Raw genomic sequence first — 14,621 nt, forward strand, 5'->3', positions numbered from 1 at the left:
CCATTCGGTCTATCAGCTCGCAAAACTACACGTTTCCGGGACTTTGAATCCCAGGTTTCTTCGATTGGAGATAATCTTTCAGTCGAGGTTGTCTATCTGCATTTTGAGGGAGTATAGCGGTGTTTGAAAGATATTTCTTGCTCGCATTTGAGTACAGGTAACTGGTATTTGGCATCCATCATAGATCTGATGGATATTGGCGCCCGCCAGCATAATCCCAGAACAACTCTCCTAAACTCCAGAAGTCAGTTTTATAAAGACGAAGCCAGGGTAGTTGCTTGATTGTCATTTGCAATTGTCATTATCAGTCGGGGCCAAGCATGGTGGCTAGTTCGCGGACGAACCATGGGGCCTGTAAGCTTCTCCCTGCGTGTTCTTTTCTCGAATGTATCGTGTTTGCAGATATCTAACAATTCATATAAAGATGCGCTATTTGCATTGCTGATATTTATGACGACGTCGTGCGTGATTGGGGCCGAGCAGATAGTATTCGATGCAATGACTACTAGTCAAGAAGGCGGCCGAATCGACGAGAACGATGTGCTGATCGAGGAAAGCAACCCTGCATCAACAGGCAAAGATGAAGAGATAGTATTCAGCGTCGAGGGAGTTGATAACGGATTACCGCCGATGCCTCTGATTACTGGTGTTGGATCTGACGAAGAAGGAGAGAGTTCTGAACCGCTAGAACCGGTCAGCGAAGGTGCGTGCTGATTAGTTTCGTTTGATCTCTTGTAGAATGGATGCTAACTATGATTGATGACCATAGATCAGAAGATGGTCAACCGAGCCATTGAGATCCTGCGCACCCTCGACCAAAATTCGCGGAGTGGTCGTAGCGATGTTGGTGCATCTCTCGACGAATCGCTGACGCCCAACATGTTTACAGTTTTTGCAAGACTGCTGCGATCAGTTGTGATTAACATCATTGACTTTCTGATTCCAGTCTCGTATGAAGATCAAGAAGCGTTTCTGGAACATACACAGACTGATGGAACGCCGAATAGCTATTCGTTGTCGGACGAGGGTCCGTCGACAGCGACCGAGGAACAACCGCAGTCATCCCAGACAGAGTCGGAAGAGATACCACCGGTACAGGTCACAGACACACCATATGATGGGATGTCGCGAAAAGAACGGTTGCAAGAGGCCATGAACTTGCTCAAGTCAGCAGCGGAGTACAACAACACTGACGCGCTCTATCTGCTCGGAGAGATGCACTTCTACGGCAACTATTCAACGCCGAGGGCGTATTCGAAAGCTACAGAGTATTACCACAAGCTCTCCGAAGTCAGTGGGAACGCGACGGCTCAGAATATGCTGGGATTTATGTATTCGACTGGAATATTTGGCGATGTGCCGCGAGACCAAGCCAAGGCTTTATTGTACCACACTTTTGCCGCCTATGGAGGCGATACGCGGTCTGAAATGACACTTGCGTACAGATATCATGCAGGGATAGGAACACCGCGGAACTGCGAAAAGGCGGTGTTTTTCTACAAGCGGGTTGCAGACAAAGTGATGGCGTATTGGCGAAGTGGGCCACCAGGAGGACGCACACTCGATCAGCATACCTGGAAGCTTGCGGACGATCACGGTGGAGTCTACGGAGAAGGAGCTAGTCATAGCTCGGTAGGCAATCCGCGTAAGCGGTATTCCCCGGCATCGGACTCGGCCTCGCTTGACGACGTGCTGGAGTATCTGCGATACATTGCCGATAAATCCGATATCGCGGCGCAGTACTCGCTCGCTCGATTCTATTACGAAGGAACGCGAGTACTGAAGCGAAACTATGCAGAGGCAATGAAGTACTTCAAGCTAGTGGCGAAGCAGTGCTGGACAAAGGACGGCAAGCTGCTTCCAAATATTTCTAAAGTTGCTGAGCTGTACGCGGGAAGGATCGCTGGATACCTGGGCCGAATGTACTTGCGAGGAGAAGGGGTGCCTGTGGATGCGGCAAAGGCATTAAAATGGTACAAGCTGGGTGCAAAGGCAGGGGATGCTGCTAGCTTGAATGGTCTTGGGTATATGCATTTGAAGGGACTGGGAGGATTGAAGGCAAATGCGGTGAAGGCAGCAGAGTATTTTAGAGCAGCGGCAGAGCGAGATTTCGGCCCGGCTCAGGTGAATATCGGGAAGCTGTTCCTGGAGAAGCAAGAGGTTGCGATTGCGACGCAGTACTTTGAGCATGCGGTCCGACACCGGCATATCGAGGCTTACTACTATTTGGCGGAGATGTATAACCAGGGCCTAGACAAGGAGCCTTCGTGTGGTATGGCCGCGGTGCATTACAAGATTGTTGCGGAGAAGGTTGAGGACATACACAGTCCGCTGGCATGGGCGCACGAGCGGTACAAGGCAGCAGACTACGAGAATGCGCTGATTGGGTTTATGATGGCTGCAGAGCAAGGATATGAGAGTGCGCAGGCAAACGTCGCGTATTTGATTGATCGGGACAAGTCTGCGTTTAGTCTTTCTACGGTAGTCGATTATCTGCTGGGATACTTTGAGACGCATACGGATGAAGAGATTGCGGAGGATGAGCGGATCGAGAAGCTTGACCGGTTTATCGACGAAGTGGCGCTGATCTATTGGACGCGAGCTTCGAAGCAGACCAACGTGGACGCGACGGTTAAGATGGGCGACTACTATCTGAAGGGGATCGGTACGCAGAAGGACAACGAGAAAGCCGCTGCGTGTTACCAGTCGGCGGCAGAGTTTCAGCAGTCTGCGCTTGCGCTGTGGAATCTGGGGTGGATGCATGAAAACGGGCTTGGTGTGGAGCAAGACTTTCATCTCGCTAAGAGGTTCTACGACCTGGCGTTAACGACTAACTCAGAGGCATATTTGCCGGTGACGTTGGCGCTGTATAGGTTACGTCTACGGAGTTTCTGGAACTCATTCACGGGCGGGAGCGTGAACGGGATTGGCGTTGACGGCGGCGAGGAAGATGACGAAAAAGAAGACGGAAAGGACGGCGACGATGAGGCGGAGTCATGGAAAGCTCGGGAGCAAGCCGGAGAGCAAGCCGGCGAGGAGTCGGCCCCGAAGCGCTCGTTCTGGGATCTGTTGAAGCAATGGTGGGATCAGATGAACGATGACGAGTACTTTGATGACTTTGTGCCGGAGGACGAGGCCGACTCGGGCGACGGGCCGGGCGAAGGTGGTGGCAACTACCAGATATGAAGGGTATAGGGGAAGAGGGACGGAGCACGTTGTGGGCACGTTGCTGGCACGTTGTTTGTATGATATAATGGCATAGGAAGTATCGCCCGCTCGCTCTCTTGTTTTCGCTACATTTGATGAAACGCGGGAGCCACGTTATAGCGAAAGCAAGCGAGCGCGCGAATGAGAGGCGAGGATTAGCGTTGGTCGATTAATTGAGCAAAGAAGAGAAATCTACGCTGTCGAGAGGTGCAAAGGTCTCTGAAAGGCAAAGGAGCAGACCGGGATGGGAACCCTGAAGCCGAAGTCAAAGTTGACAATTTGCCGATTTAAACGCCCGGGTTCCTGAGCCCAAATTAGAGCCCGTGCCCGATCGGGTAAGCAAGGTCACATGCATGCGGTTAGGGCCACTCAATCAGGCACGTTGCCCTGGCGACAGGGTTTGATCACAAAAGGAGTCACGGCTCACACGAGTCCGAGATTGCATACGCCATTTCGGGGCTAGCGGAAAAGGTACCCGGCACAACGTGGCTCGGACCGGTACCTTAGTTTTGATGTAAACACAGCGAGGAGAATGGGTTCTTCTTCTTCCTCATTCTCGTTCTGGACCTTCTCTTCCCTCTTCGCCACTTCTCTGTCGTCCTCTCGCGCGGTATCCGCCTGCTTCCTGCCTTTTAAATACCCCCGTCGGCCCGGTTCCTGCAGTCATTCCTTTCTGCTCGATACGCGCGCCTCAGTCGTTCCTTACATTCCGGTATCCCTTTCGTTCGCGTCGCACTCCTTTGCTCGAATCGAATAGCGCATCCGCACACCTTCCTGACGACTCTCGAATCGCACTCACCGCTCTTTTGCTCGCTCTTTCCTTTCAGAAATTACGCGTATTCCTGATCTTTACAACATATTTCTATCCTTATTCAATACGCGATTATGATTCCCTCAGCCGTGTTTATCGTCCTCGCCGCCGCGCAGGCGCTCGCGTTCCCGTCCACCGCACACCACCAACACCAACACGAGCACGCCGCTCCCGCTAAACGCTCAACCCAGACTTGCTCCTTCCCCGATGATTTAGGACTTGTCGCTGTTACGCCTGATTCCGACAACGGCGGATGGGCTATGTCCCCTGATCAGTACTGTTCCCCTGGTACCTGGTGCCCTTACGCGTGTCCCCCGGGACAGCTCATGGCCCAGTGGGATCCCGAGGTCACTTCTTACGTCTACCCCGGCTCTCAATACGGTGGTCTCTACTGCAACGACGATCTTACTGTTTCAAAGGGATTTTCTGCTAAGGATTACTGCTACGACGGTGCTGGAACAGTCTCTGCGATCTCCACATCTGGCGACGGCAATGTTGCGTTTTGCCAGACCGTTCTTCCCGGTAACGAAGCCATGCTCATCCCCACCGATGTTGGCTCGTCCGACACCACTCTCGCTGTCCCTGACACGTCATACTGGGCCGGCACTGCCGCTCACTACTATATCAACCCTCCCGGAGTCTCGACCGACGACGGCTGCGTCTGGGGATCCACCGCGAACCCGTACGGTAACTGGTCGCCATATGTTGCTGGCGCAAACATGGACGACGCCGGCATTACCTACGTCAAAGTTGGCTGGAACCCCATCTACCTCGAGGAGGCTACCCCTTTTAGAGATGAGCTTCCTTCATTTGTAAGTTTTTGTGTGTTTGTACTACTTTCCGTATCAGGCAGCTGCTAACATTTGTTTCAACAGGGTGTCAACATTACCTGCCCCGATGGCGGCTGCTCGGGTCTGCCTTGCGGTATCAACCCTGCTGTTCACAGCGTCAACGAGTGCTACAGTGAGACCAGCCCTGGTGCTGGAGGAGCTAACTTTTGCGTCGTTGGTGTTGAGAAGGGCAAGACTGCCTTGATCACTGTCTTTGACTCTTCCGGATCTTCTGACTCGTCGTCGAGCTCGTCGTCGTCGTCGTCGTCGTCTTCGTCGTCTTTGTCGGCTTCGTCGACTTCTTCTTCGTCGTTCTCGTCGTCATCCTCGTCGTCTTCGTCTTCTTCGTCGTCTTCGTCTTCTTCGTCGTCTTCGTCTTCGTCTTCGGTGGCTACTACCTCGGAGGCCGTGAACGTGATGGCTTATGCTGCTTCTGCTTCTGCTTCTGCTTCGGATGAGCCTTCGACTGTTTCGAGCTCTTCGTCGGAAGAGACCTCTATCTATGTTGCTCCTAGCACCTCTGAGGTTTACTCTACGTCTTCGTCGAGCAGCAGTTCGTCTTCGTCTTCGTCGACTTCAGAGTACGTTGCGCCTACCTCTTCTGAGGTGTGGGCAGAGCCCAGCTCGTCTTTTGACGAATGGGACGTGCCTACCTCGTCTTCTGAAGAATGGGATGTGCCTACCTCTTCTTCGGTCTATGTTGATCCTACGACGAGCTCTTATGTGTACGTTGAGCCGACTACCAGCTCGTCTGTGTATGTTGAGCCTACTACCAGCTCTTATGTTTATGTCGAACCTACCACTAGCTCTTATGTGTACGTCGAGCCAACTACCAGCTCGTCTGTGTACGTTGAGCCCACTACCAGCTCGTCTGTGTATGTTGAGCCCACTACTAGCTCGTCGGTCTATGTTGAGCCGACTACCTCTTCATCGGTCTATGTTGCGCCTACCTCTTCATCAGTCTATGTTGAGCCTTCCAGCTCATCTGAGGAGGTTACGATTGTGACTGTGACTGTTACGAGCTCGAATATTCCCCAGGCGTTCTACGTTGCGAGCAACACTTCGACTACGGTTTCGTCTACGACGTCTAGTACTCCTAGCAGCACTACTCTGGCAGTGTCCACTACTAGCAAGAGCTCGAGCTCGTCTCACAAGGCGTCTATCTCGAAGGTTTCTTCGATTGCGCGCACTGCTCAGTACCAAGTTGTGTCGTCGACTAAGCGGTCGAGCTCGGCTGCGCCAAGTAGCACGTCTTCGTCGTCGCGTCACCACCACCACGCTCACCGAAGCTCGTCGTCGGTTTCTTATGAGGGCACGACTACTATTGTGGCGACGGCGACGTCGTACGATATTGAGGCGGTTGCTGTTGCGAGCACTACGAGTTCGTCGGCGGAGGCAAAGAGCACGGTTGGCGGCCTGTCAGGCAACAAGAACTCAGACAACGATAGCGGCAGCAGTAGCTCAGGTGCGTCGTCGTTGACGGTGTCTGCGGGAGCTGCAGCGGTCGCATTCGTGCTAGCGGGCGTTTTGATTGTATAAGTACTAGTGCGCGTCTGAGATGAAAAAAGCTGACAACTTGGTTGCTAAACGGAGTTTTGTTATGTTATGATTTTTTGTTTGCTATCTATGTGTTTTCTATGTATGATGTTTTCGGCCTTTATGATATTTCAATGATTTTTTGTATACCAAGGTGGGATTGAAAGAAAAGAAAAAAGAAAAAAAAGGAAATGTCCGTCGGATGAATCTATGTATATTTTAAGTTTTTCAGTGTATTCAAGAAAGTTTTTCTGTGGGGATGAAAAAAGGCCGGTCTGATTTTATTTTCGTTAAGTGTACAACAATCTTTGTTCTTCGTCTGAATGAAACCAAAAGTTTTATGAGAAATGACGAGAGGACGGAAGTAGAGTTGGGTGGAGCAACGGCTGATATGGTTTTTGTGTAGGCGACCTGCTCGTACTTGGTGAGTACGAGTGTACGTGTGCTGTGCTACTCTACCAATTTGTTGCTATCTCTTCAATATTACTACTATTTACTGCTTCTATATAGCTATCTGAAATGTAGCTATCTGAAACTACATGATTAGCAGAAAGACATCTGCTAGAACCTCGGCAAGATGCGAACAGCCGGGAAATCTGCAATCTGTTTAATTAACCTCCGCTCAAACGCTTTTGTTTACAATCGTAACGAATCTGGTTTAGTCGTCTAATTTCTTTTTTTGCTCCGACAATGACTCACAGTCACAAATTAACTGTGAGTTATTGTGATCTTGATCAAACTTTAAGTTCTATGCTCATCTCGATTAGAATCAAATCTGTCTGATATTGGCTGCTAATTAGTCCTCCTCCTCCTCGTCTTCCTTATCTGAAGATGCAGCTGCAGCAGCAACTTTCTTCTTTCGCCGCTTTTTCTCCTCCTTTTTCCGCTTCGCCTCCTCCCGCTTGTCTCTTTCCGCTTTCATGTGCTTCTTCTCCACCGCCTTCAGCTTCTTCTGCTGTGTGCCAATCTCGTCTCTCTCCGCCGGCTTCCTCTTGAGCTGCTTCTTCATCTGCTTATCGGCCTTGCCCATCCTCGTCATCCACTCCTGCACCTCGCACCCACTCTCCCGCATCACGTTCACCACAATCTTAACCGCCTCCACATCCTCCTTTGTAAAAAACGTAACCGCCTTGCCCGTCCTTCCTGCGCGACCCGTGCGGCCGATGCGGTGGATGTACGCCTGCGCGCTCTGCGGGACGTCGTAGTTGATAACCACGTTCACCCCGTGCACGTCGATTCCGCGCGCGAAAACATCGGTGCAGATAAGCACCCACACCTGCGCCTTCTTAAACTTCTCCACCACAGCCTTGCGCTGGCTCTCTGTGCGCTCGCCGTGGATGACGTCGACGTTGACGCCGTCGTAGACAAGTTCGTGCATCAGTGCGTTTGCGCGCTCGACCGACTGCACAAAGATCAGCACCGGCGGGGGTAATTCGCCGCCCTTGACCATCTGGCGGATCGCGACGAGCTTGCCGGACTCGGACCCGGCAAATACGAGCTTTTGGTCGACCGTCGCGGCTGCCCGGCCGGGTGAGATGAAGATCCGGAGCGGGTCCACCATCAGGTTCAGAGCCATTGTCTCGATCGAAGACGGCATCGTCGCGGATAGGAAAGTCTTTTGTAGAGAGGACTGGCGGGTTTTCGCGATCGTCGCCAGGATCTGATCCGTCTGCTCGGCAAAGGTCGTATCGAACAGTCGGTCGGCTTCGTCGAGAACTAGATGGCGCAGACTGTCGAGACCAATCACGTTCAGCGCGCGCACTAGGCGTAAAGGTGTGGCGATCAAAACGTCGCCTGGCCGTGGTCGATCGCTCGAGTCGGAAGTAAGTCGCGCCAAAAGTGATTTAGAGAGTACGTTTGCTTTCACACCTGCGCGGCCACTGGCGGTGAGGATTGTGAATTGCTCAAGAACTTGTGTCGCAAGCTCTTTTGTTGGCACGAGAATCAAACCCTTGATCATCCCTGCTGATGAGCTCTTCTCGTTCTCGTTCACTTTCCGAATAAGCTCGACCAATGGAAGCACATAAGCCAGAGTTTTTCCGGAGCCGGTAGGCGCGCATGCTAAGATGTCGCGATCATGTAAGATTCCCGGGATCGCCTCCGCCTGGATCTGTGTCGGCGTCGCGAACCTGATCCGCGAGAGCAACTGCTCCGAAAGTCCAAATCGTGGACCTAACTCTTCAAACGTAGTTAGCGGCTGCGGCACGTCGCTTCCTTTGATGTTTGATTTGCGGTACGGAATCGTGGATTCGATCTTTGCAAACTTGGGCTTCTGATCTGTATCGTCTTCATCCGCCTTGTTCTTCTGCTTCTTGCTCTTGTTGTCATCATGCTCGTGGGATGGTGTCTTTGTATGAAAGAAATCAAGCTCGCGGACTATCCTCTCGCTGTCATCAGCCTTCTTCTCTTGCTACATCGAGAAACGCTGTTAGAGCTCGTTCAAAGAACAGGATAAGAAATACAAACAATGTCAATGAACAAACCTTTTTAGTAAAAATCTCTGAGTCATGGTCCAATTTCGCCCCTCTCGACAGAAGCCTAAAAAAATCCATTTCAAGCAATATCTCTTTATTATTGCTCAATAGCCCTCCTTTTCTACCCTCTCAAGATCAAGATCAACTTTCAACTCTCAGCGCAGCTCAGTCGCGGTTCTGATGTTTTTTCTTTTTGAATTTTTTTCTTTGGGAGTTCTGGGAGTTATCGGAGATTTGCCATGAAAGTCATGTTTAGAGGCACGTGACAGTCACGAGAACGGATTTGCTCGTGGCTGGGAATTCAGCGCGACGCGTATTTTGATTCCAGCGGTGGGCGTGAGGAATCGTGATAGGACATATCTGGGCTCGGATCGGAGCTGGCGGCGGTGATGATTGAAGAGGTGCTATTGGAGGTCGTGGATGTGCGTTGTATGTGGGGGATGTTTCTGCTATCTGATAATTGCTATCTACGGTCTACTATCTGAAGAATTTCAACATTATGCAGGGCTATCTCGTCATTCAGATACTACTACGGCTGCTGCCGCTGCTGCTGCTGCTGTCGCAGTCGAGAGCGAACAGCGACGTCGGTCCCCGTCTTCCCCACTTGCTTTGCCATAAGAGCAGATTGCGATTATTTTCATTTATTATGACACCTCCCGACGTGCAAAGCGACGAGTGACGAGATAGGGATCGTAGAACGCGACTAGGGATGGCCAGCCACCGCTCGTCTCCTGCCATACTCGACCCGACGACGAGAAATAATTAGCAGAGAAGTAGTGCCCCATCGTACTCAGATGTTGAATTGGAGTTATCTGGCTGGCCTTAGAGACCTTCGGTACAGAATACGTGCAGAGAGCCGACGAGCCAATAGAGCTCAGTCGCTCTTCGATGGATTGGCGTCGTTTTCTTATCGATGGTCTCATATTGCGACAGATCAGCTGTCACTGTTCGAGAACTGTCGGGAGACTTTCCCCGGCTCATCTGCCGGTCTCGTGAATGACTTCTGCTCTACTCAAAGTACCCGACCGAGGAGATGTCTCTGCGCCGCACGAGGATATAGTAGCCTATAATCACGGTTGTTTTACGAGGACCAAGTCTTGCCCAGACATGCTTGTAGCCGCTATTCGAGCTGTTGATAAGCGTCAGAACAGGTGAATCAGATAAGAGCAGGAGACAGAGAGATCTACTGGCCGGCTACAGGTATCGTATAGCGCCGGCAAGAAAAGACCTCTGCGTATCCCAGAATTGCGCAATCCGTACTAGCCGAAACCTGACGTTTGTTCCGTCGAGGAGGCGCATTAGGCTGTCTGTCTCTGGTGGCTTCGAGAGCGAACTCGGCTCTATTTTTTCATAAGACGTTCATTAATTGATTATTCCGGCCTGCACTTGATGGAATTCAATCATGATAATCAACGGCTTTGAACATAGCTGAAGATACACCCGCACATGAACAGACCATCGGTCAGAGCAAAAGGCCCGGGTTATCGCAGCAGTCCTTGCACCTGCGTTAAAAGTGGGCCTGTGCTATTGGGCTTTGCCGGTGGCTTGTGTTTGTTCCGCTGCGATAGGTGCCAGCCCGCGTCCCCGCACAACCGTGCGGTGCGTTGTTAGTTCCGACACCATCACTGTATTTGGAAACTGCAAACTAACCACCGTGAAGTTACAAGTTTGACGTTCACCATCTTTCACTGTGTGAATTCATAAAAGGACTTGTTATTAGGAAATGCGAATCATCGGTAGTTACGTATCGATAGCTATGAACCTGCACTGCAGAGCTTCCAAATCGACCAAGCACCATTGGTCCTATCTACTGTTCTATAAGCTTTCTAGCCCTGATACCCTGTTTTCTTGGCCTTTTTGATATCGATAGCGTCATTAGGCCTTGCTATCGCCATCATCACGGGTAAAGAAAATTCTCATGCGAGCACCCGGCTGGTACTGTATACTTAAGTCATGCGATACCCGGTCTGCAATGACTCTCTTCTGCTTCATACTTTCAAATCTTCATTGCCTGTAGCGAAAGCATGGCTTCCTACGCTGAAAAGACGCATTCTGTGAGCGTTCTTGAGCTCTCTCAGGACGTTGAACTCGACGACGACTCGCAATATGCTTCCGAGAAGAAGGCCGGCTCCAAGGTCCGGTCCAAGTCTGTGGACTCATCTGCCGACTCTCTTCATCGCGAGAAAGTCGTCGCGCGGTTCCGACGGATGAACAAGGTCGGGGATACCGGCGATGAAGATGTCCTTGCTGATCGCGCGTCGCAGTATCTTTACGATCGTCTGCTTGAGACCTCTCTTGACGATGCGCTAGAGATCTTGAGGAATGTGCTTGTCGAGCACTACGGCGACGTCAACTTCGACCACAAGACCTACGAAAAGATTGAGCGTCTTGTTGCCGGACAGGACGTGTACGAAACCGATATCGACACTTATGAGCTCGACGCGCGTCTGGAGGCTGTCGTTATCCACTTCCACTCTCCGTACCCCGAAGTTCGTGCTGTCACCGACCCGTTCGATGATCCCTCGATTCCTGTCGAGACTCTGCGTGCCTACATCATTGGTGCTATCTGGGTTGCTGTTGGCAGTTTCATCAATGAGTTCTTCATCTTCCGTCAGCCTTCGCTCAAGCTTCCCTCGACCGTGATCCAGCTCCTCTTGTTTCCTTCCGGCAAGCTGGCGCAGCTTCTTCCTGATTGGGGGTTCACTGTCCGCGGAACTCGGTACTCTCTCAACCCTGGTCCCTGGACTTTGAAAGAGCAGATGCTTGCAACAATCATGGTCAACGTCGGCTCGCAGTCCTCAAACTGGATGAGCATGGTCGTCGCTCTCCGCCACAAGCTCTTCTTTGGCTACAGCTGGGTCGGATTCGGCTTTGCCTGGACTATGAACTTTGCCAGTCTGTTCTTTGGCTACGGCTTGGCGGGAATGATGCGCAAGCTTGTCATTTTCCCTGTCAAGGCTGTGTTTCCCAATGTCCTGCCTACGCTTGCGCTTAGTCGGGCGTTGGTTGTCAAGGAGACAAAGACGTCGATCAACGGATGGACTATCACCCGCCAAAAGTTCTTCTACCTTGTGTTCACGGCCTCGTTCTTCTATTTCTTTGTTCCGTCGTTTTTGTTCAAGGCGTTGAGCGTGTTCAACTGGATGACCTGGATTGCGCCGCAGAACAAGCTATTGGCGATGGCGACGGGTTCTTACCTGGGAGTTGGAGTGAATCCTATTCCGACATTTGACTGGTCCGTTATAAACTACGGAAGTCCTCTTGTCTACCCGTTCTACGCCTTCTTGAACAAATTCTTGGGTGTGTTGATTACGGGTATCGTCATGATTGTTCTCTACTGGAAAAATCATCGCTGGACTGCCTATATGCCGCTCAACGTCAACACGATCTACGACTCCACCGGAAGTAGCTATAACCTCTCGAAGATTCTGGATTCAAACCACAAGTTTTCTGAGGAGCTTTATGAAAACTACTCGGCGCCCTATATGTCGGCTGGAAATATCGTGGGCACGGGTGGCTTGTGGGCAGTCTATACCTGCACGTTTGTGTATGTTGTGATTTCGGAGCACAAGTTGCTGTGGGAGACCTTGAAGATGATGTGGGTTTCTATCCGCCATCCAAAGCGCTCCTCGCTCCAGGATTTCAACGACCCGCACTCGAAGCTCATGTCAAAGTACTCTGAGGTGCCTGACTGGTGGTATTTTGCCATCTTCTTCATCGGCGTCGGGATGGGCTTTGCGGCGATCTTTGGCTGGCCCACGACTGTTCCGATCTGGACCGTCATTGCGATCTTTTTGTTCAACATTGGCATGCTAATGCCTACTCTTGTCGTCCTGTCGCGAAGTGGCGTGTCTATGGGATTTGGAGCATTTTCTGTCATCTTGGCGGGGTACATGGATCCAGGCAATGCAATCACCAACATTGTCATCCGCATGTGGGGGTAAGTTCTATCACCTCGGCTCTGCTAAACTTGTTCTGCAAAGTGCATATGCTAATTTCTTTTCATATTATAGTTATAACATTGACGAGCAGGCCGAGAGCTTCATTGGCGACCAAAAGATTGCGCATTACTCGCGCATCCCGCAGCGAGCAGCTTTTCGAGCGCAATGCTTGGCCACACTAATTCAGTGCTTCTGCTCGGTCGGCGCCGTCGAAGCGCTTTTCCACTCGGTCAAAGATTTCTGCACGACGACGCAGAAGGATAAGTTTGTGTGCGCGTTCCCGCGAACTGTTTACTCTGATGCGATTATGTTTGGAGTAGTCGGGCCGCAGCGGGTGCTGTCGGATGTATATCCTGCGCTCAAGCATGCGTTCTGGATTGGGGCGGTGATTGCTGTTCCGTTTGGGCTTTTGCGGTTGAAGTTTAAGAACAGATGGACCTGGTTTGATCTCCCGCTTATTGGCTACGGCACGATTTTCTGGGGCTCGACTTATAACTTGGTCTACTACATCCCGGGCTTTTACTTCTCGTTCTTCTTCATGTACTACATCCGCAAGCGCTACACGGGATGGTGGTCAAAGTACAACTACATTCTCACGTCTGGATTGTCGGCCGGTGTTGCGTTTGGTGGCGTAATCATCTTTGCAGCGCTGCAGTACCCTCAAGTCTCGCTTTCGTGGTGGGGCAATAGCGTGTACGCAGCCGGAGTCGATTACGCAAGAACAGCGGCGTTGAAGGAAATCCCAGAGGGCGGATTCGGCTTGCCCGTCGGCAAGTTCCACTGAGTTCTGTTTGCCTTTTGATGATGCGGAACAACATACTCTTTTGTTTGTGTGATTGGTTGGATCTGTTTGTAGTTTCTGTTTCAGGGTTTAAGATTTGTTTTTGTAGAGGATGAAGAAGATATGACTCGTTAATTTGAAGATGTTTTCCCCATATGAAGAGGTTTGCCTCGTCCAATGAATACCGCATTACTTGCGCATACGTCAAACTGTGAAAGATAAGCACGGTATCTAATACATGTGATAGTAGTGACGTCTAGAATGACTATAGCAGACGGTACATCTGATTAAATGAAACGGCAGTCGGCAAGGCAAAATAATCAGATGTTGGTCGTGCTCGTGTTCATTCTTCTGGATCTGGACCCAACCTTATACGCCAGAACTCTATCACATGCAGCCAGGAACGGCTCTTTTCCGCGGAATAGATGAAAGGCCCTTTTACTAAGGATCTATGCGCTGCTCTTGATTGATAAATGGGCTGGCTGGACGAGTATATTGCCAAGAGACTGGATGTATGTAAGGTGTCGGACTTCACTACCGCAAGTGCATATGTACTCTAGACTTTCAGAGCTGGGTATTTTAACGTCTACGGGATAATAAGTGATATTCGTTGGAGAAAGGGATTTATGCTGGTAAGCTAGTGAATGCTCTATCGGCCGCCTAGATCCCGCCCAATCCTGGATATCGCCATCGTCGCCTGCGACGAGGTGGCAGTACGCGATTCGATTGCCAGCGTGCTGCGGAACCGCAGTCGAATTTAGAAGCCAACTGTCAGATACAGTACCTGGAACGACGATCATCATTCACATACGCTTCCAATTGACATGTTTCTATGAAGTAGTTGCTCGAGCAGCATACCAGAAGAGCAGACAGAAAGCATCACGTGATGTGATACCTCTAAAAAGCGGACTAAAGTTGAGTTTATTTCTAGTTGAGTTTTAAAGATTTTTAACTACGCCAAGCGAAAGTGCCGCGGGAAGAAGCGCGGTCTCTTTGTTTGCTCGAGTCGGTGCCTGGTCTGCTCATCCGCGCAATATCGAG

The 14,621-nt window shown here is 50.9% G+C and overlaps 4 protein-coding genes across 4 annotated transcripts; 3 read left to right on the forward strand and 1 right to left on the reverse strand.

Annotated features, from left to right (window-relative positions):
- The first annotated feature begins 224 nt into the window (after window positions 1-224).
- Window positions 225-3,639, forward strand: BZA70DRAFT_166917 (uncharacterized protein). The gene is made up of 3 exons (XM_064909839.1): window positions 225-354; window positions 425-703; window positions 770-3,639. Exons 1-3 carry the CDS (start codon window positions 321-323, stop codon window positions 3,184-3,186), a joined length of 2,730 nt encoding a protein of 909 aa, XP_064767975.1. The 5' UTR covers window positions 225-320; the 3' UTR covers window positions 3,187-3,639.
- Window positions 3,640-4,092: 453 nt separating this feature from the next.
- Window positions 4,093-6,387, forward strand: BZA70DRAFT_289595 (uncharacterized protein; the record flags this gene model as incomplete). Its single annotated transcript, XM_064914124.1, has 2 exons — window positions 4,093-4,830; window positions 4,894-6,387. 2 exons carry the CDS (start codon window positions 4,093-4,095, stop codon window positions 6,385-6,387), a joined length of 2,232 nt encoding a protein of 743 aa, XP_064767976.1.
- A 741-nt stretch (window positions 6,388-7,128) lies between these two features.
- Window positions 7,129-9,193, reverse strand: BZA70DRAFT_248074 (DEAD box RNA helicase). The gene is made up of 2 exons (XM_064910659.1): window positions 8,868-9,193; window positions 7,129-8,794 (listed from the first exon to the last, which is right to left on the reverse strand). The coding sequence occupies exons 1-2, from the start codon at window positions 8,934-8,936 to the stop codon at window positions 7,181-7,183; spliced, it is 1,683 nt and encodes a 560-aa protein (XP_064767977.1). The 5' UTR covers window positions 8,937-9,193; the 3' UTR covers window positions 7,129-7,180.
- A 1,872-nt stretch (window positions 9,194-11,065) lies between these two features.
- Window positions 11,066-13,583, forward strand: BZA70DRAFT_238754 (putative oligopeptide transporter; the record flags this gene model as incomplete). Its single annotated transcript, XM_064910460.1, has 2 exons — window positions 11,066-12,798; window positions 12,872-13,583. The coding sequence occupies 2 exons, from the start codon at window positions 11,066-11,068 to the stop codon at window positions 13,581-13,583; spliced, it is 2,445 nt and encodes an 814-aa protein (XP_064767978.1).
- Window positions 13,584-14,621: the final 1,038 nt, after the last annotated feature.

Source organism: Myxozyma melibiosi, assembly GCF_037950935.1.
Source record: "Myxozyma melibiosi strain Phaff 52-87 chromosome Unknown BZA70scaffold_6, whole genome shotgun sequence".
Classification (NCBI taxonomy): domain Eukaryota; kingdom Fungi; phylum Ascomycota; class Lipomycetes; order Lipomycetales; family Lipomycetaceae; genus Myxozyma; species Myxozyma melibiosi.